The 23069-nt window shown below is 40.4% G+C and overlaps 2 protein-coding genes across 3 annotated transcripts in view; one reads left to right on the top strand and one right to left on the bottom strand.

Annotated features, from left to right (window-relative positions):
* Positions 1 to 23069, top strand: part of LOC134744847 (regucalcin-like) — a 290519-nt gene that overhangs the window by 130810 nt on the left and 136640 nt on the right. The gene's annotated exons all lie outside the window — the stretch shown is intronic.
* Positions 3037 to 23069, bottom strand: part of LOC134744841 (protein Aster-B-like) — a 48649-nt gene continuing 28616 nt past the window's right edge. For both annotated transcript variants that reach the window (XM_063678762.1, XM_063678763.1), the window contains exons 8-18: positions 21352 to 21471; positions 19273 to 19363; positions 18654 to 18744; positions 17652 to 17811; positions 16579 to 16686; positions 16167 to 16280; positions 15410 to 15488; positions 14132 to 14260; positions 13188 to 13419; positions 10655 to 10784; positions 3037 to 7972 (exon numbers count right to left, since the gene is read on the bottom strand). In XM_063678762.1, coding sequence (XP_063534832.1) covers positions 7889 to 7972; positions 10655 to 10784; positions 13188 to 13419; positions 14132 to 14260; positions 15410 to 15488; positions 16167 to 16280; positions 16579 to 16686; positions 17652 to 17811; positions 18654 to 18744; positions 19273 to 19363; positions 21352 to 21471 — 1338 coding nt within the window. In that variant the 3' untranslated portion in view covers positions 3037 to 7888. The remainder of the gene's footprint in view (positions 7973 to 10654; positions 10785 to 13187; positions 13420 to 14131; positions 14261 to 15409; positions 15489 to 16166; positions 16281 to 16578; positions 16687 to 17651; positions 17812 to 18653; positions 18745 to 19272; positions 19364 to 21351; positions 21472 to 23069) is intronic.

Below are 23069 nucleotides of genomic sequence, written 5' to 3'. Positions count from 1 at the left end.
GCGTGGGCAGAGGGTCAAAAATTTGGCAGGTCGTCCTAACCAGCGATTGATAATGAACAGTCCCAACATATTTTTTTCCACTTAAATCCCAATTTAATAAATATAAATACCTACATCTATAAACGGATAGGTACAAGTACGAAATTGGAAAAGGTAGGGATATATTTTAAATAGACAACGAAATTAATGAAACAACGATATAAATTTCATTTAAAATATTTATTTACTCAATACTGAGAATAGAATTGCCTTAACGCAGCGCCACCATAACACAATTTTACGGAATTTGTGCATTTCCGTCGACGCAATCTTCCAAAACGCAATCCATCCAATTCAATCATGACTAGGGAATGCAAATCGGATAACCGATTATTTTGTCAAAAATTTCACCGTTTATTGGAAACTCGAATAACCGGTAACGGTTATTTTCGGTTATTTATTTTTGTCAAATTATATGAATTGATCTTCTAATGACTACAAAATCCTGCCGTTTTTGGCTGTGATGCCCGTGACGCCGTGACTATAATTTTTGTCATTCGTGTACGTTAAATTTACTTCTCTTATTTATGAAATATTTTGAGGTAATATTTTCACTTTAACTCTATTTAGTTTTTTTTAAACGAAGACATACTCAATGAGGGCTATCGTTTTTTTGCTCATAAGTTGGCGCCTCTGTTGATGGTGGTCCAAAAGACTAAAGAACAGCTGTCAGTCATTGAATTGACAAGTGACATTTGACATTTCGAACTTTGCGAAGACCACCATCAACACTAGCGCCCCTAGCCGCGAATACATACGCGTTAGCCCTCATTCTCTAATACTGTACCTTTATTTTCGTAATTTTTTTCGTAAACTGGGGCGTCTTAAGATAAAACGGGGCAACTGTAATACAAGACCATGTAATTCAAAGTCACCCTAGTTTAACGTTACGTTTTGTCTCGGAAGATTGCGTCCGCGGCATTTAATGCTTTCAATTGGCAAGGTGATCTCAAATGCACCGTTACAACTAATAGGAATCTACTCTTTGTCTCTTCTAACAGTAATATATAACCAAATATATTCTCAGATCTTTTATAATTTCTGGAATGGAATACAACTGAACTATAAAACTACTTTGGATATAAATAAATGATAAATACTTAATGATAATTGACATAAATTTTTTTTTACAATAAAATAATTACAACAAAAAGGAAAATAGGAATGCTATTATCTTGGCAGCATAAAAATAGACTTATGTTAGCGTATACATGTCACCGACAAGTTTCATATAACTTCAGTCTAATTTGTAAATAGGTAGGTAATACAGGTAGGTTAAGTATATTTTAGATAGCATTGATAATGATTTCAAAATTAGACTGCAAGTATGAAAGTACCTGTACATTTTATGTACAATGTTTGAATAAATTTATGCCCCCAAGATAATAAAGAAGCACCGCAGATGTTAAACAACCGAATAACTACATTTTTACAATAAGAGATCGCAATCTATAATACAAAACTGAAAAATAACAATTTACGCACAGGATATATTTTATTTATAATCATCATTTTATACAATACTCTTTACTGATTCTCCTAATAATGGTTCTGGATATTAATGTACTATAGCATCATTTAAATGATTATCATTCTCTATTTGGGCAGGTAGGCTACTTATATTTAAAAAAAAAAACCGTCGAACACAGACATTAAATATATTAATAAAGGGTCCCTCACGTATTTTAAGTCGAAAAACGCTCGACATGTTTCACTCCGTCCCGAGGAGTGTCATCAGGAGCTTGCGTTGACGGTGACGGACCCATGAGTGACCAGTTATTAATATATTTAATAGACTTATATTTGCTGAATTAAATTTATCTATTACATCTAAACCCTCATAACTTATGTATAGTTTACACTAGCTCAGTACTTGTAGCTTGTTGATATTGTAATTAGTAACGACAAGTACTGATAAACTAGTGTAATGTACCCTAGTTGACACGTACTCAAATTCAAAGCCGCGAGGCAAATATCTAAAATACTTTGGCAACCGATCGCGCAACAAAAACAGTATTTCTTTGCAAGGTGATATTTATGTATCGTAAGATTGTGATCAAAGTCACCCCGTGTTCTATGAAACCCCGGATTATGAGGTTTCAATTTTGTATAATAACAATATGTTGTACAGTCAACACATAATAGATTCATAGATTTATAGATTATTTAGAGTTAGAGGGTTCATGACTTTCAATAGATCAATGGATCCATAACCAATAAATTATTATTAAGTGTTATGTTGCGTGGGTTAATAAAGTAAAAACATCAATAATGACAATTACATTTTGCTTCACTCTTCTAAAGTCTAATTTAAGAGCGACACACCGAATTATCATTATTATTGCTATTTATTTTATAATAAATAGTTTAATTTTGGGCGCAAATTTAAAAATAGATTTCGAAGCTTAAAATAGCGTTGAAAAATATCCTAAACGCATTAGATATAATGCAGTTTGGTAAATCAGTTCAACCTTGCGTTTGTAAACGTAAAGGTTATATCCACAAACACACTAACATATTGCCTAAGTTTCACGATAACAAAAACAAGGTTGAAATGTGATGGTGCAAAGAAAAAGTCCCACTTAGTCTCCACAATCATAAATGATTTACCAATAATATAAGTCCAATCACCGAAATGCAGCCACCCATTAAACCCAGTAAACATACATAAATGCCTATGTATCAAATAATTAAAATATTACAACAGCCGCTTGACCTACACTTAAAATTAAATAAATTCCGAATTCATATAAAATGCTTCATGTTACGCCATTACTACATTTATATTAATAACAAAGAGAGAGTGAATAGACATCTTTTAGGTAAGCATGATCCATCCTAGACTGCATCGGCACTTACCATCAGCCGGGCTAGCACATGATTGGCGCGAGAGTATCTCGCCGCGACATAGACTACCCGTCCCCCTTTAATTCATACAGTTAGTAAAAGACGGGTAGTCTATCTCGCGGCGAGATACTGTCGCGCCAATCATGTGCTCGGACTACAGGTGAGATTGCGGTCAAATGCTTGCCTTTTTGTAATAAAAAAAAAATATATGTTACGTTAACCGGGGCGAGTGTAAACGAGGGGCCAATGAAACAACTGTCACTCAAGTAGTAAACATAGGTACCATTATAAAAATGTGGCACAGGTTACACGGTTTAGGAATAAGCTTACATAATATTTTTTCTTTAAATTGAGAATTTTAACGCCTATAATCAGGTTTACTCCTTACTCTAGTTTGATCAAATAGTATCGTTCACATTGACCCTTAGTATCGTTCACATTGACCCTCGCATCGATTTCATATTTACCCCGATCAAACTTTAAATTAAGACAAGTATTGCTACATCAAAGGCGTTCAATTGAGAACCATTGCAACACGTGAGAAAAAATAAGCTAGACGAAATTAAAATGTCAATATCACAATGACGTCATTTTACCCAAGTCCATAGGAGTGGTCAGCTTTCAATGACATCGGAAAACTCCCTCACTTTGAACTTGTTATAACTTGGCTTAGATGGCTCGCTCTAGTTTCTCACATCCTCGGCTTTACGGCTCATTTAGACGGTGCGAGAAATCGCATGCGATTTTCGTTACATTGCGGTATTTGATCAGTCGGCTGAATTGGATAACAATACCAAATGTAACTAAAATCGCATGCGAGTTCCCGCGCCGTCTAAATAAGCCCTTAGGAACTTTCATAAGCGATCAGGCATACTAGTACAAGGCCTGAAACTTCTTCTGTGCTCAGAAGGCAGTTTTCCATTCTCAATTGAACATCGGATATGCTAAGTTGATCTTAAGAATCGGTTTTATTTTCTGTCAAATAAAAAAACTGAATTAGTTTGTGTAACCCTTGTGATGACTTGACGAACGATAAATATATTTAACTAAGTACTTTTTGAATACATCAAACTCTAGTTTTTATGTTGCTGGATTCGTCGATCTATGAATTCAAAACAAAAACGGCCGTTTTAACTTTGGACGCATATATTGGCGAATCTAGCAACGTAAAAATTATTACAATGTATTCAAAAGGTACCTAAATACAAAATACAGTACGTAGCAGCCCCATTTTTTGAATATCTATCGTTCAATTGAAATAATAACAATTATTTACCAGTGGCGCTAGTTGACGTTGATGTGCTCTTAATAACAAATTAAATTTGGTCATAAAGCCTCTGAATATAATTATTGTAATTTTTCATAGATATGTTTTATAAATAATATTACTCCTTATGACATCTTCCTAGTTGTATATACATATATAGCATAGTATTTAAAATTTAAACTAGCTAATTCGATCATAATAATAGAAAATAAACCCTATCTTTTTTTACGTATAAGATTGACACTTATGTCTATCACTTAAAGCTGTGTTTTATATACCAAACAGTACCTGTACCTACATAAAATGAAATTTCGATTAGTATATTTATCACCCAATCATCTTACTTTTGTACAGTCTCCATCAGATATATCGGAGCGGCCAAGGTACTCAAAAATATCTGAACATGCACTTTAATGTTTCAACACCTTGGCCGCTCCGATACATCTGATGGCGACTGTACTAAAATGATGGATTGGAAAAATTTTGGCATAGAACTCTAATTTTAATCACTACATAGTATAAAACAAAGTCGCTTCCTGCTGTCTGTCTGTCCTTATGTATGCTTAGATCTTTAAAACTACGCAACGGATTTTGATGCGGTTTTTTTTTATTAGATAGAGTGATTCAAGAGGAAGGTTTATGTGTATAATACATCAGAATGGCACCCGTGCGATGCCGGGGCGGGTCGCTAGTATTTGGTATATAAAACCACAGTTTAAATGACTTAAATCCTAAGATCAACTGAACATTAAGCAACTTAAGTAACTGAAAGCAACTAAAAATAATGTAAAACGCCGAAGTGCCACAGACGCTTGGCGCCGATACATCGAAATGATACAACTACTGGATTAAAATTAAATGTATCTACTTATCACAGTGGGGATCTGTGAGGTTTTCATCTAAATTACAGCTCGATATTACATTGAAAAAAACAAAGGTGTCATTATAATAGATATATTTTTATAGAAATTTGTTATTAATGAAGACATTGCCACACTTTAGCATTGCTAATGCCATGCAGAGTTAGCTTGTTCTGACTCTACTCTACACATTTTTAACTTCTACTTTCGATTCATTTTGCATTGCCATCGTATCTGTATAAGAAGAATCTTTTTTTAATCCGCTACTTCAAAAGGTAATTTCTTGTATTTATGGTGCCATAATATTTCTAAAATAATTTTCTAAGTAAGACTATATTATTATACGTAAGAGGAGTCTTTGATTGGCACCCTTTATACGAGTGAGTAGGATTCTCATTTCTCTTATCTCTAAAACTAAGTACTATCTCACAAATCTTTTATTGTGCACAATTTTAGGAGATTATCTAATTCTAATCAATTGTACCACTTTTTCAAGTTTTTTAACGCAGTTACTTCTAAAGCTGTATGCTGTATGTCAAACATGAATCAATATAGTACCATTTATATTTTCAACGTCAAAGACGGATTTTTTCGACACAAATCGAGCAAGAAAATAGCTGCGTTTATGATAATTTCAATGTAGCCCCATTTATCAAAGTCACCCCAGTTTAAATTTTACCTAGGTATTCTATATAATCTTAAAATGCCAATGTAACATCGAGCTACTAAGGGCTGCTACTGAAGGTTGTCTTTGGTAAATTCGGATTTCCGGATCCGGATTTTATTGCACACGGCTGGAAAACCTCTAGCAGATTACATACTTATTTACTTAAGCTTAATATTTAAATTATAATGCACTCGCATCCGATTGCTTTTATACACACTTATTTATTTATATAAGAAACGAGTTTAATATCTATTTCTAAATTATCACGTTTAATGTCAACAAAAAGTACCTACTTCCAAAGATTGAAGTAAATGCAAAATTTAATTTAATAATTAAATTTATTATACATATATTGTATAATTTATGATTGGCTGACTTTTAGCGTGCATATATAGTTGTGTGTAATATAATAGCAGTAAATAAGAATATGATAATTTGGAGAAAACAATAACTTTACCGTGCATATACAGTTGTGTGCAATATAATGACAGTCAATAAGAAAATGATAATTAGGGAAAAACTATAACTTTACCGTGCATATATAGTTGTGTGCAATATAATAGCAGTCAATAAGAAAATGATAATTAGGGAAAAACTATAACTTTACCGTGCATATATAGTTGTGTGCAATATAATAGCAGTCAATAAGAAAATGATAATTAGGGGAAAACTATAACTTTACCGTGCATATACAGTTGTGTGCAATATAATAGCAGTCAATAAGAACATGATAATTAGGGAAAAGCTATAACTTTACCGTGCATATATAGTTGTGTGCAATATAATGTCAGTTAATAAGAAAATGATAATTAGAGGGAAACTCTAGCGTGCATATACAGTTGTGTGCAATATAATAGCAGTCAATTAAAAAAAAGATAATTAGGGGAAAACTATAACATTAGATCAATTATAATGTATCTTTTTTTATAATTCTTATGCATTACTTGACATTATTTGAAAATTAACTGTAACCTTTACTTAAATAATATTGGGAGTAAAAAAAAACAGAAACAAGGGTAACAGGGGTACTATGTATAGACAGGCTGACATATGCGGAAAAGGCTACTTTATTTACATGTCGTCGCATTAAATATATAGTCGCTATATACAAATGTAAAAAGAAATCGAGATCCGAGAGCATTATACGTGACAGTTTGAGACAAAATGCACATTGTCGATTGTCTATAAAAGCAATTTCTAATTGCATCTTTATAGCACTATGGCTTTATTGACAATCGACAATGGTACCTTTTTCTTGTGAATGTCACATTTGTCTCCGCGCGTTGGCCGTAGCTGAAGCGTCAAAAACAATAGTAACCCACTATTGTGGATACATTACAAACATAAATTATTATGTTTCACATACTGTGACCAACATAAATCATTATCGTGGACTATACGACCAATATAATTCGTTATGTTCCATATTATATGACCAACATAATTTATGTTTCATAATTGACCACCTCAAATGTATTATGGCTAAAATATTGAATGTATTTGTGACCATAACCATGCTATTTGTTTGAAAAAGTTTTTTTTAAGCATTATTAGTAAAAAGACTTGAAAAATTTACTTGAAACTTGAAACTCTTTATTGAAAAACACTTTTTAAAAATAAGTCACAGCAAATATGTAACAATACATTTATTACATTATTTTGATTTCATAAGTAATAGTTACTATGTTTTTAAAGCGTTTTAAAATAAGAATATTCGTCATGATGGTGTAGTCTTTTCTAACGCTAAAAAACGAGGTATAGGAAAGATCTCTACCTAATTTGGTCACAAAATACCCAATATAACTTATATTGACCTTATAATAATGAAAACTCAGTTTACAATAGTCGATAACCAATATGTTGGTACCAAAGCACTTACTCTTGTCAAAGATCAACATATTCATTATATGACCAACACTGACTAATAGGCGAGTCATTGCCATATTGCATGAACCCTGAACAGTGCTGTACGAATCCAACCAATGTAGGACGAAGCCAACCAATGTAGAACGAACCCAAGATAATTTTGGACGAATCCAAGACATTGTTGTAATCCAAGCCAACTTTGGACGAATTCGAGGCCACATTGGACGAATCCAAGATAACGTCGGACGAACTGAATACAATGTTGGATGAATCCAAGTCAATGTTGGACGAATCCAACCCAATGTTGGACGAATCCCGGCCAATGTTGGGAGCGGTGGTCGCTCAGAGGTCAGTCCGCGGCGAGTCGTCGTCTTTTTCTAATGTCGGTTTGATCGTTTCTAGTAGGTTTTTGAGAGCTTGTTCCGTCTGGAAAAAATAATTACAAAAACAACTTTTTTTTTACTGTCATTAAGTTTAATACGTTTAGTAATGTTTAGGTTTACATAAATTTAATTAAGGAAACTGTAAGTGTACAATATTACTAATTACCCTTGTACCTAATGTTACATATACGAGACTGTTTGTTTCTTAATAAATAAAATAAAATAAAATATATAGGTGTTGCTAAAAATCCGGCACTGAAAGGTAATAAAGAAAACTGAATCGAAAATCTTGAAGTGAACTGAACCTTATATGAGACGTTGGTAGCTTAATATGCTTCATACATCGTTAAAATATTTCGGGTTCCTTCTATCCCCACCTTGTGGTTGGCAAAAAAATTATTACGGTTGCCGTACGCACTATAGTTGAATCAAACACACATCGTGTGGTTTCTGTCACACGTACCCGCCGTAGGTGGGTGTGACAGAGAGCACGTACACTACGTGAATACGTAGTCGTAGGCGTAAAAATCATTTGAGAAGATTCATAGTATAATTGGGAGCCATTTTCATACCCCTTAACCCGTTTTCCCTGCACAAAGAGCAAGTCACCTGCGCGAGATGATGTCTGGCCGCGTCCAGCGCGCGCCTCCAGGCGAGCAGCTGGCCGCGTGCGAGTCCAGCAGCGCCGACCACTCCCTTACCTGCGCGAGATGATGTCTGGCCGCGTCCAGCGCGCGCCTCCAGGCGAGCAGCTGGCCGCGTGCGAGTCCAGCAGCGCCGACCACTCCCTTACCTGCGCGAGATGATGTCTGGCCGCGTCCAGCGCGCGCCTCCAGGCGAGCAGCTGGCCGCGTGCGAGTCCAGCAGCGCCGACCACTCCCTTACCTGCGCGAGATGATGTCTGGCCGCGTCCAGCGCGCGCCTCCAGGCGAGCAGCTGGCCGCGTGCGAGTCCAGCAGCGCCGACCACTCCCTTACCTGCGCGAGATGATGTCTGGCCGCGTCCAGCGCGCGCCTCCAGGCGAGCAGCTGGCCGCGTGCGAGTCCAGCAGCGCCGACCACTCCCTTACCTGCGCGAGATGATGTCTGGCCGCGTCCAGCGCGCGCCTCCAGGCGAGCAGCTGGCCGCGTGCGAGTCCAGCAGCGCCGACCACTCCCTTACCTGCGCGAGATGATGTCTGGCCGCGTCCAGCGCGCGCCTCCAGGCGAGCAGCTGGCCGCGTGCGAGTCCAGCAGCGCCGACCACTCCCTTACCTGCGCGAGATGATGTCTGGCCGCGTCCAGCGCGCGCCTCCAGGCGAGCAGCTGGCCGCGTGCGAGTCCAGCAGCGCCGACCACTCCCTTACCTGCGCGAGATGATGTCTGGCCGCGTCCAGCGCGCGCCTCCAGGCGAGCAGCTGGCCGCGTGCGAGTCCAGCAGCGCCGACCACTCCCTTACCTGCGCGAGATGATGTCTGGCCGCGTCCAGCGCGCGCCTCCAGGCGAGCAGCTGGCCGCGTGCGAGTCCAGCAGCGCCGACCACTCCCTTACCTGCGCGAGATGATGTCTGGCCGCGTCCAGCGCGCGCCTCCAGGCGAGCAGCTGGCCGCGTGCGAGTCCAGCAGCGCCGACCACTCCCTTACCTGCGCGAGATGATGTCTGGCCGCGTCCAGCGCGCGCCTCCAGGCGAGCAGCTGGCCGCGTGCGAGTCCAGCAGCGCCGACCACTCCCTTACCTGCGCGAGATGATGTCTGGCCGCGTCCAGCGCGCGCCTCCAGGCGAGCAGCTGGCCGCGTGCGAGTCCAGCAGCGCCGACCACTCCCTTACCTGCGCGAGATGATGTCTGGCCGCGTCCAGCGCGCGCCTCCAGGCGAGCAGCTGGCCGCGTGCGAGTCCAGCAGCGCCGACCACTCCCTTACCTGCGCGAGATGATGTCTGGCCGCGTCCAGCGCGCGCCTCCAGGCGAGCAGCTGGCCGCGTGCGAGTCCAGCAGCGCCGACCACTCCCTTACCTGCGCGAGATGATGTCTGGCCGCGTCCAGCGCGCGCCTCCAGGCGAGCAGCTGGCCGCGTGCGAGTCCAGCAGCGCCGACCACTCCCTTACCTGCGCGAGATGATGTCTGGCCGCGTCCAGCGCGCGCCTCCAGGCGAGCAGCTGGCCGCGTGCGAGTCCAGCAGCGCCGACCACTCCCTTACCTGCGCGAGATGATGTCTGGCCGCGTCCAGCGCGCGCCTCCAGGCGAGCAGCTGGCCGCGTGCGAGTCCAGCAGCGCCGACCACTCCCTTACCTGCGCGAGATGATGTCTGGCCGCGTCCAGCGCGCGCCTCCAGGCGAGCAGCTGGCCGCGTGCGAGTCCAGCAGCGCCGACCACTCCCTTACCTGCGCGAGATGATGTCTGGCCGCGTCCAGCGCGCGCCTCCAGGCGAGCAGCTGGCCGCGTGCGAGTCCAGCAGCGCCGACCACTCCCTTACCTGCGCGAGATGATGTCTGGCCGCGTCCAGCGCGCGCCTCCAGGCGAGCAGCTGGCCGCGTGCGAGTCCAGCAGCGCCGACCACTCCCTTACCTGCGCGAGATGATGTCTGGCCGCGTCCAGCGCGCGCCTCCAGGCGAGCAGCTGGCCGCGTGCGAGTCCAGCAGCGCCGACCACTCCCTTACCTGCGCGAGATGATGTCTGGCCGCGTCCAGCGCGCGCCTCCAGGCGAGCAGCTGGCCGCGTGCGAGTCCAGCAGCGCCGACCACTCCCTTACCTGCGCGAGATGATGTCTGGCCGCGTCCAGCGCGCGCCTCCAGGCGAGCAGCTGGCCGCGCTGGCGCCGCGCGTGCGACTCCAGCAGCGCCGACCACTCTGCCAGCCCCGCTCCGCTCAGGGAGTTGATCCTGCAAACAAATAACATGAACATGACTCAGTCAGTGACGATATTGTCAACGCAACGCGAACTGTTATCCATCACCGGCATACCCTAGTTTGACGGGTGCTATTCGGTTTGACCTTTAAAAATGCGAGGACGAGTAAACCTTACAATATGTCGATGTCGACAAAATTATGACGTAGACAGCACAGTTATGTTATTTTTAAGGCCCTTCCATCCGTTTGCCGCCGTCTTTGTCACATTTCGCAAGAAAGAACGGGAAAGAACATGTGTCAATTTTGATCGAATTTTGTCGGTTTTTATTTATTTTAAAAACGTTACCTTACAATATCGAAATTCTAAAGCTATGAAATTACTATTTTTGTTAAGATTGTTTTTTCTTCTTTTTTTGTGTATAGTATCACATAATAAATAACCGAGTAAAGTAGGATTAAAAGTCCGAGTTAGAGGTTACTTTGGGAATTAATTGTATTGAGCGAAGTGTCATAATTCGTGTATCGGAAGCTATGTTGTTAAAGATAATATAGTCAAGAACTACATATATTTTTTCCACGTCTACGAATATCAACGCCTCTTAGAAAAGCATGATCATATAAGGAGATTTTTCGCCTTCTGGCTCAGGGAACCGCCTTAAATACAGGCAACCGACTTGATTTCTCAGCCGCCTCGTACCTCAAACGAGGTATCGGGCTGCAAACTTGCAAAGTCGGTCGGTTAGCGAAATCCCTTTGTCGTTTTAGCAGGATGCATCAAACACGACTCGTAGTCTGGTCGCGGTTTGATTTTCACATATGACAGGGTGATGAGGTTAGATAGCATCTTTAAGTTCGTTCAGTCAAGATCAGTTAATAACCGAGCCTTATTTATTTATTTATTTAATTCTTAACAATATACATTGTCTCGAATATTAATTCGTGCATATAAAATTATTACATACATTAAACACTATATCGCATCATTCCATATTTGAAGCTCTACAACACCAAGAAATAGCACCGAACTACATAAAACTTTTAAAAACCATTTACTCCAACAGCACAGCCGCCATAAAACTTCAGTCTTCTGGCCCGTCCTTCGATGTACAAAGAGGAGTTAAACAAGGAGATCCGCTATCGCCGAAGCTCTTCACCAGCACTTTAGAGCACGTGTTCCAAAAACTTGCGCCGCTTTGGGGAGAGAGGGGCTTGATTGTCGGGGAAAGGAGGCTGACCAACCTTCGCTTCGCCGACGACATAGTCTTGTTTTCCTCAACTTCATCCGAGTTAAGTCACATGCTAGAAGACCTTAGCAACGCAAGCCTCGAGGTTGGACTGAAGATGAATATGTCATAAACCAAGGTCATGACTAACAGCACAAAACGTAGGATTGAGATAAACGGAGAACACATTGCATATGTCCAAGAATACCTTTATCTTGGCTAAATAGTCTCTTTCCAGGCGCGACAGGACAAAGAAGTCCAAAGACGCACCGAAAACGCCTGGAAGAGCTATTGGTCAATGAAACACCTACCTCTGTCACTCAAGCGTAGGCTTATGGACATGTGCGTACTTCCAGTTCTCACCTACGGTGCTCAGACCTGGTCCTTGACGGAGGCTTAGAAGTCCAAACTCGGGGTTTGCCATATTAGGTGTAAAATTAAGAGATCGAGTCCGAAACACCACGCTGCGCTTTAAGACTCAAATAATAGACGTAGCTCGGAAAGCGGCCAAGTTGAAATGGGACTGGGCTGGTCATGTCTGCCGAATGCCGGATGACTTGTGGGCCAAGTTAACCACGGAGTGGGAGCCCCACGAGTCTAACCGGGGATCCGGCAGACCTCGTCGGCGATGGCGGGATAACTTGGACTCCTTCTTGACAGGCTGGCCGGATATAGCATTAAACAGAGACGAGTGGAAAAAGAGGGGGGAGGCCTTTGCCCAGCAGTGGGACACAGTGGGCTCTGAATAATAAACACTATAAACGGGGTCACATTAAAAATCGTAAATTCACCGTACAACGTCTTCTAAGACATTAAGAATAATAAAATAATAATAATAAATGTCAACAATCGATAGGCACGTCATTCACAATGCATAAAATAACCAACTAAAAGAACATAATTATTAAACCTGATAAAAAAAGGTTACTAATACGATACAAATTAAGTAGTAGTAGTAGTAGTAGTAAACTCTTTATTGTACAAATATACACATTAAAAATTATATGGTACAAATAATAAGATGTACAAAGGCGAACTTATCCCATTGAGGGATCTCTTCCAGTTAACCTTCTCTTACAGTTAAAATATGTAATTTACAAATTCATCGATAGAGTAATAACATTTTTCCACAAGAAAAGCCTTTACCTGCGCTCGAACACCTTACAGTCAGAGATCTGTTTATTTATACTCTATCGGTTATAGTTACGTTACCTGTCTTGTAATGCCGCGGCGTCGATAGCCTTCGGCGCGGTGTAATAGAGCCTGTAGTAGAGCAGGGCGTTGAGCAGCAGCAGCAGCAGCAGTATGCCGACGAGCCAGGAGCTGGTGTGGGCGGGCGCGCGCGGGGGGTGGCGGGGGCGCGCGCGGGGCGCGCTGGCGCGGGGCGACAAGATGGCCGTCGCGGGTTTCACGGCGGACGCTGCGGCTGCTTCTTGTGATGATGCTGGAAATTATACTTGGTCAAGCAAATCTCGTCAGTAAATAAGAACAAAAAAAACTATACTTCTCTCTGTCTATGTTTGAAATGAGACGGTCTTTTGACAAATTATATATATATTTTTTTTTATTATAAACTGATCGGCGATTGGCCCTAGTCACACCTGATGGAAAGTGAAGACAGGGCCTAAGATGGAGCTCACCGGTTCAGTAACAGGCTATTCACTCTTAATAAATGAATATTTTGTAAAAATAACATAAAACGACATATTCGTTTGAGATATTCGATAAATAGTGTCAGTTTATCGATTAAAATGCATTTGTATCGATATAAAGTGTAGAATTGTACAAAATTTGATACTATATCATAGTTTTTTTTTTACAAGGCAGTTGCCATTTTACGTGGATTCCCTAGTTTTAACAGTAAAAAATATTCGATACTAATCCGAGATAAAAATATTTTGAAAGGTAAACTTTGTTGTGACAAGGGCGTCGCCAGGGGGTGGCAGAAAAAAAAATTTGTAACTAAACGTATGCCCCTCTGCCCCCGTCTAGCCCATCAGCTAGCGACGCCCTTGGGTGTGGTGTGAGTACAAATCTTATATAATGTTTCTTACAAAAGGAGTTTTAAAGTGAAAATTTTCATAAAACGTTAGGCGTACACCGCTATAGCTAATGAGGAGCAATCAGAGCATGACAAAAGGACGAATAGATGATACCTGTCTGCCTCCTCGTGCGCCTGCCTTTCCGCTTGGCGGGCTGCGCGCCCTCCGCCTCGCCGAGAAGTCTCGCCTCCAGGAGGCGCGCGTAGTCGTCTAGACCAGACATTGTGTTCTTTTCCAGGAATGCTATTAACATAACATATTTTTTAACATTTGATATTTATTACGTACAAAAACATTATTACACGATATAAACGGTACAAACGGTTTCAGTAGATAGTACTATAATAAAAAAGTATATTTAAAACATAAATAATTATAATTAGGCACTACACATAATAAACTAATAGTAAATTTTTAAAGTGGAAAAATTACTGCCTTGGGTGAGACTTGAACTCACGGCCTCTGGATCGATACTCCAGCGCTCTGCCAACTGAGCAACCAAGACCTCATCCATAGTCAGCAAATCTTCCCACTATATGGGTCTAGGGGACCCTAGCGACATCTACCGTAAGAGTGTTACACTTCTTAAACGGCCACCGGAGTTCCAAGTCATATTGGAAATTCACCAGTTACGATGTGCTACCCATTCTAAATTAATTTTTAACAAGCAGAAACGTCTGCGATCGATGCTATTAAGCTTAGAATAAATTTTTAAAGTGGAAAAATTACTGCTTTGGGTGAGACTTGAACTCACGGCCTCTGGATCGATACTCCAGCGCTCTGCCAACTGAGCCACCAAGAGTATCGATCCAGAGGCCGTGAGTTCAAGTCTCACCCAAGGCAGTAATTTTTCCACTTTAAAAATTTATTCTAAGCTTAATAGCATCGATCGCAGACGTTTCTGCTTGTTAAAAATTAAACTAATAGTACATTATGATACAAGTGTGCTAAGTTGGTCACTACACACGAGGCGATATTGTGCGCGCGAGCTGTAAGGGAGCGCGCAATAAGAAAGCCGATGTGTGTAATGACCAATGCACACGCGTTTCATACGACGTTTTTCAACACACTTGCGAGAAAAAAAAGAAACTTTCATATTAATCAAATTTTAATAGTTGAAACAGTTAGTATTGTGTGTTTCATCTGTCATACTCGTACTGCCGGCCGGCCCTCGCTCGCCCCGGCCGCGGGCGGCGCGGCGGGCGGGCCGGCCGGGCCGCGCACTGCGCAGGCGCGAGGAGCGCGCCCGTGCCCGCCAGTCCGACCAATTAAAGAAGGCTCCCTTTCCATGCATATTATTAGCAATCAGTTAGCTTCTTATTTTAAAAACTGAACTGAACTGACTTCTTATAATATAAGCATTGTTCGAATCGGGCCGATGTGTATTCTTACCTTTAACCATGGGCCACATGTTTTTTTTATACCGCACTTGCGCGAAAAGCTGCAAACTTGTGGAATTTTCTGCTACTCGCTGAAACAAATAATAGTCTATTACGATACAATTGCGAAAACGAGGAAATCCGAAACGAGTTGCGAATTACCTATTCGCACATGTAACGTACAACGCTTTACAATACATATGGCCCTTTAAGTTTTCGACATAGTTAGGTAATGTGCTAATTATCGCACTAGTGCGGTAAAGTAGCACCATATGTACTGTAAATAAATATTATAGACTCGTGCCGCCAAAAGCGCTGGTGGCCTAGCGGTAAGAGCGTGCGACTTTCAATCCCGAGGTAGCGGGTTCAAACCCCGGCTCGTACCAATGAGTTTTTCGGAACTTATGTACGAAATATCATTTGTTATTTACCAGTCGCTTTTCGGTGAAAGAAAACATCGTGAGGAAACCGGACTAATCCCAATAAGGCCTAGTTTACCCTCTGGGTTGGAAGGTCAGATGGCAGTCGCTTTCGTAAAAACTAGTGTCTATGCCCATTCTCGGGATTAGTTGTCAAGCGGACCCCAGGCTCCCATGAGCCGTGGCAAAATGCCGGGATAACGCGAGGAAGAAAAATGGAATACCGGCAAAATGCCGGGATAACGCGAGGAAGAAAAATGGAATACCGGCAAAATGCCGGGATAACGCGAGGAAGAAAAAAAGAAATACCGGCAAAATGCCGGGATAACGCGAGGATAAAGAATGAAATACCTGCAAACAATAATGGACTTCAACGGTGAAGTAGTCCGCGTACGGGATGCCCGCGTTTTCTGTCGTGCAGTCGATGGAATACAGGTGTCCCGGACACGAACATTTGTTCATAACCTGGGAAATAAACGTTCATTTAGTATGGGGGCGCTAACTGTAGTGGGCAGTATAGTTATACAATACAGCTATTTTCAAGTAAAGATATACATATATACGCGATAAAAGCTACGCCGGCTCCAACCCTACACCACGGACCCGAGAAGATTTAATTCCCTCCTAAATTGTAGGAGGGTATCCCAATATGGGACCGGTAACAAACTCGGCGGGACACATCTTTTCAAAATGTCAGACATCCTCCAACACTATCTTACTTTACTTTGATCTAAATCTAATTAAATATAAATAAATTACTTACTTGTGTCTCTGTAATGTGCACCTCCTTAGGTCCTATGGGCCCAGAAGTCAGCCCTAACGTGTAACTAACTTGCCGGCATTTTAGACCTGCCGCTTGTTGCCAAGGTGCCTGAGAACAGAGAATAGAACATTAGTACTGTATAGAGACATTAGAGACAGGGAACGAGGGAGTGTCGCCTGGGTGTGATAATAAACGACCGAAGCGAGGCCGTTTAGTAAAGTAAAGAATACACCGAGTGGGCGATGAAAGAATGTATCAAAAATGAATTTTTTTACTTATTTCTTAATCTTATATTTGAGGGGTCATCCATTAATTAAATCACACGTTTAAGGGGAGGGAGAGGGTCAAGAAAATGTGACAAGTTGTGACAAGGGCGAGGGGGTCACAAACTTTGTGACGTCAATTCATTTGTTTCCAAACATTGTTTGGATTTTTTGTATTCGCTGTACAATTAGATAATAGTGTTTTACTATGATAAATCGGTCTTATTCGTGACTTTTTTAATTCCTAATCGATTTCATGTCAAAAATTACTAACATTTATTTATTTATTTAATCTTTATTGCACAAAAGAAAACCTTACAGTACAAAAGGCGGACTTAATGCCATAAGGCATTCTCTACCAGTCAACCTTAAGGCTAAGCAGATACATTGTTTTTATTAAAAATATTTATTTACTTAAAATAATGATATTTTATTTAAATTGCTAATTTCGTTTAAGACAAAATTGTCAAATATGTGACGTCAAACCAGGGGGGGAGGGGGTTGCCAAATGTGACCAGGTGTGACAAGGGGTCAAAAAATCGTCAAATTCGTGTGACGTGATTAATGGATGACCCCAATGGGATGGAAATTACCTGAACATAGTCAGTAGTGCCTCTCGCAGTTAACAGTTCCGGGTAAAACTTGGAGTTGGTCAAGATCATTGTGAACATCTGGTCGACGGGGTACGGGACCTCTTGACGTAGTAACACTTTGCCGGTGGTGGGATTACATTTCTTCATTTCGCGGCAACATTGTGCGTGTCATGTTGTTAAGTTACAACGTTTTAGCAGTTTACAAGATGTGGCTTACCTGAACGTAATCAGTAGTGCCTCTCGCAGCCAGCAGTTCCAGGTTAAACTTGGAGTTGGTGAAGATCATTGTGAACATCTGGTCGATGGGGAACGGGAACTCTTGACGCAGTAACACTTTGCCGTTGTGGGCGTTGGTGCATTTCTCTGCGCCGCCGCCACTGATAACAAAAAATACTAATAAATCAATATTTCGGGACAATTTTATACAGATCAACCTAGCTCCAACCTAAGCAAACCTTGTACTATGCTTACTAGGTGACAATATATATAAGTATAGATAAATAGGTATTTTACCAGGATTCGAACCCGGGACCTCCTGTTTCGTAGGCAGTCTGCTTCATTACCAACTAGGCTAGCCTTTAGAAATGCAGCATAAAAATTAAAATAATAGGCTAGATGACAAATTTTTATTAATGGTATCAATCGATCAGGTTTATTTTTAGGATCAAATGTCTATATGGGACCCATCGCATTAAAGCAATACAAAAGTCAGAAATGATAGTCAAACCCCGACAGTCGTACTTCTCGAGAGACGCTTCTAACAAAACGCTAAGTGAACGTGACGTCAAGTTCACTGATAGCCCATTTTGAATGTATGGACAAAATAAGAAAATTGCGTTTCTGTCGGTGAAATATTGCGTTTATGTATATAGTTGCCGTACAATATTTTTTTGGATAAAATGTAAGGAATCGAATGAAGTCCTGAATTTTTGTATTATTTCCATATATTACTTTAATATCTACATTATTGTGATAAATTGCTCATTTGCTATCTATGTTACTAGATTTTGTTATTGAATTCAACATGTGTCATCATCCCTATTTCCGATAGACAAAGTATGTTAGTATATGTACTGACTTGTGTGGTTTGTCAGGCTCGGAGTCGCTGGAATCAGACATGTCTGTAGGAAGTGCGTCGCCGTCCGCGCCGAGCCTGCTGCCGTTGAAATTTGAATCGTCTCGCTTGGAACATACGGTTGATTTTACTGGTGGTACTGACTTGTGTGGTTTGTCGGGCTCGGAGTCGCTGGAGTCCGACATGTCTGTCGGGAGCGCGTCGCCGTCCGCGCCGAGCCCGCCGCCGTTGCCCACTGCGAACCAAATTGTACCTTAATAACGTGGCACAGGGTATATTTCTATTTGTATAAAGTGTTTGTTTTTAAATACAAGCACAAATATTATGGATGACGTCAAAGTATTATTTTGTCTTTGGTTTAGCGTAGTAGTTTTTGAACTGCAAGATGAGAGGGAAGTGGCGAGAGACCAATTAATACTTTAAATTTTGAAATATCATAGTTTTCATAAATTACGGTCGGGTTGCACCAAACCGTCTGTCACCGTTTTAGCGTTCGCAAAATTTTATTGTATGGGAAGTTTCATAGTTCTCTGCTGCTTGACGTTGATCAGTCTGTTAATTGTGGTTGGTGCAACTGGCCCTTAGGAAACTTTTAGTGAATTTCTATATTTTCATACGAGATTTAATTATGTTTCAATTTTGAAAACATCCAAATACGAATTTTGAGAAAATTGCGCGATTTGCGATTTTTGAAATTTTGGCTTGTATGAAAATTTCTCCGTCGGCTCGTTAATTACAAAGATCTAGATTTAGTAAATCGTACCTGTGGGTGAGGAATCTCGAACGCGTTGATTCCGCTCGCGCGACTCGTCGCGGTCGCCGCCAGCGTCCATCGACGATGTTTCTCCCAACTCCTGCCAACACAATCATCATCATCATAAATATGTATACAGTGTCATTTCAACACATTTTTGAAAAAAAAAAGGTTTAATAACATTTTTTTGGGGACTTTTCGCAACATAAAGGATGTCCCAAAAAGGACGCAAGATTTGAAATTGATGAAAAACACTTTTTTCGTTATAATATATTTGTATATAAAATCTTGAAATACATAAAATTTGTGTAATAATACGTCAGGCAAATGCCCTCCTAGGCTTTGCTGGTACATACGCACATAATTCCGATTTTTGAGTTTTTATATGTTTTCCGAGCAAAGCTCGGTCTCCCAGATATTTAAATCTAACTTTTTTTTTTTTTTTTTTAGAAAAGTGTTAGTCTCAGCTTTCCGAGTCCGGTCCGGACACATCCCTACAAACAAATTTCTGTGCATGATGGGTGTTAAATCGTCACCACTGTGTGCAAACTGTCAGAAGACTGATGACTTGTCTCACGTGTTGTTGGAATGCGTCCGGAATTCGGACTTGAGAAAGAACTTTTGGTAGTCTGGGCTCCATGCACAATGGACAGATCAATTGTTGGTTGGCAGAGCCTATATCGGACAAAGCAATCAGTGCTTACCACTTTATTGACCTCTCCCTTGAGTAGGGAACTATGATAGCACCCATGAGGCTGACATGTTCACCTAGAGTGTCCAAAGCCTCCATAAAAACCAGATAAAAAAAAATCGGCCCGCCTGATGGCTTAGAACTTTATTAGACAAATAACTTTATTAGACAAATCAAAATTACATTAGTTTTAACAAGTTTTGATTTGTGGGCAGCAAGAGATTATCTACATTCACGTCAAAATCCTAAATTAAAAAAAAAAACGCTTACTTACGGACTTCGTAAATTTTCCTATAAGCCCCATCTCACATTCATGCAAATAATATCCTTCTTGTAAAACGACAAGATCCCATCGAATTTTGAACAATAATGAAATAAAAAAAGGTTCCAAATTCAAAACTGCAAAAATAACTGACTCAGGAGAGTAAAAACACAACTTTCTCTGAGACTGACACGTCATTCACACACAGCAAGCGGTAGCTATATGCCGGTTATCGCTATCACCTATCACCTGCTATCGATATAAGTCGATAACAATACGTTTTTGTTGGGTGATTAGAAAAAAATAGACAGGTTTACAGATTCGTTTGTGAGTTTAAATTGATTTTGGACTTAAATTTGTTGTGAATAAGGTTGGTGTCGCTTAAGATGTTAAAAGAATTATAATTACAATTTTGCAATCTATATTGTTTAATCTTTACTTGGAACAGCAGGTGTTTCAAATTTTGCATTTGGCGCTATTTGTGTAGATAATGTATGCCCAAGTTTACATAATAAAAATCATCGATAAAATCATTTTAGACAAAAAAAAATCTGTCGAATTTTACATTTAAGTCATAAAAGCAGTAAGTAAAAATAGTTAAAACTTAAAAAAGGCACGCGAAAAACGCGGTGTTGTATGGAGGTTTTGCGTCTTGGCTATTTACTAGTCTCTAACATAATGAACATAATTTCCAATTTAAGAAGCTCATTTGAGCCGTGATTCCAAGCGGTTCCTTCGGTTTGAAAGTAGCACGGCTCGGCGCTAGGCCACCAACACTTGGAAATAGTTATTTGTGCAACAAGAGAGGAAAGTTGGGTTTTCTTGCAAGTGATGATTTTGAGTCTCGAGAAAGCGAAGTTGTCAATGCGAATGAGCGTAGCGAGGGACTCAAAAACACGAGATGTAAAATAACTTTGCTCTATTAAAGGTTAAACTGTATTTCGAATTTGTAATAGACCACGAATTGTGAAATGGCAGTTCATGGCCTTCACTAAATTAAAAAGCTTCTTTGTTTTACTCCCTGGAGTGAGGAAAGTCGCACTTTCGTCACCCGTGACGAAAGTAGGCTTGTTCGAGCTGCTGAGGTGAAAAAGAATTGTTAAGTGACAACCGTAATTTTGATCGGCGATCTTACCTCAGAAGCTGTGTCGGGCGGATCGACGATCTCAGGCAGAGAAGCTAAGTCCGGCAGGTCCCGCGAATATCCCTCGTCGTCAGAGTTGAAGCCTAGCTCTTCGCCGTAGCACTTGTGGACCTGCGAAACGAATATAAATTTAAAAAAAGGACCAACTATACACAACAGTATGTTACCATTTTATGGTCAATAATTTCACCTTACTTAATGTCGCTTTCGTTGGAACGAAATGGAAAGGCCCTATTGGCAAAAGGAAAGTAGGAAAGCCATATAAACGATGGCTGGACGATATAAAAGAAACTGCAGGGAAAGAATTGAGTTTAGCCACAAAGCGGAAGACAGGCAGAAATGGAGAGAATTGGAGGAGGCCTACACCCAAAGAGGGGTCCAAATTAAATAAATAGATAGTAAATAGAATACATAAACCTAACACTAACTACTAACTATAAGAAACTTACTAACCAATACGCTAAAACTTCTAATGTAAAATAATTGTAAATTGGAAATAAAAGGCTTTTTTATTTATTTATTTATTTTAATGTCGCTTTCTGGTACATAATGCAAGAGTTACATAAGAAATAGTTCTATAATAGTTCAAGAGTCTCCCCGATCTTTATCTCAACAGGATTCTGTAAAGTGATAATATTTCAAACAAATCATTAATTTTCCAAATCAGCCCCGCCATCTTCGAGAAATCCGGGATATAAATAAATAAAACAAAGGACAAATTGAGAAACTCCTCCAATGAAATCTTGATGTCAATAAATAATAGTGTAATGTTTGAAAATAAACAACCAATGAATACTACATGAATCTAGTATAACTGGATCGGTCATGACGAGTGGGGGAAAATGACCGAACGGGATAGTCTTATGTATCTTTCAGTAGGAGTAGCAGAGAAAGCGCTGTTATTGTTTGTCCTTGTCATAGTTTCACTTTTCCACCGCTGCCACAACCGAGGTTGTGGCAAACAAATAAGTACGTGACATGTCATGTTTGTTCGTTGCTTGTTTAATTATCGTTGTTTTGTATGAAATTGTGCTTTCTCTTATGAAATATAGTGATGGTTAGCGTTTTGAATGCTTGAACTTTGATAAAATACTGGTGAATTGTTCTGTAATCGGCTGTAATAGCCGCTCTGAGCAAAAATATGAGAACATAACCTTTCACACGTAAGTACGGTATTTTACACCTTCCTCTTAACGCAATATGTGAGAATAACATCGTAAAATTACGTTACACTCAAAGCAATGTAGAATCAAACGATTTCAATAAAAATATCACAATTATTTACGCAAATTAACAAAACATTATTTGTAAAATTATCCGCCCAAATTACGTAGGTAGGTAGGAGTCTGAGGTCAGCCATTTTTAAACTTCTTCTTAATTTAGCTGCATAACAATCATGTTAGGGATACCAGATGAAAATATCATAATTTTATGGGTAATTTTGACCTCGAAGTTTTTTCGTACTTCTAATTCCAAAAAATAAATAAACAAATGTTGTGAAGATTAAATGTGGTGTACATTAATTGGTGTGATTGCGATTTTTGATTTCTTTAAATTAAAACCCATAATACATTTTATTTTACGTTTTATTTACTAAACATGTTTAGTTTTGTACCACCTGCGCGAATTATAGGAGGTATTTCATTGTTTATACGCCTAAAAAGAACGGCCCATTGACATTTTATTTAACAATTTTTTAATACCGTCAA

Source organism: Cydia strobilella, chromosome 10, assembly GCF_947568885.1.
Source record: "Cydia strobilella chromosome 10, ilCydStro3.1, whole genome shotgun sequence".
Taxonomy (NCBI): domain Eukaryota; kingdom Metazoa; phylum Arthropoda; class Insecta; order Lepidoptera; family Tortricidae; genus Cydia; species Cydia strobilella.
This window is presented reverse-complemented; position numbering and strand designations above follow the sequence as displayed.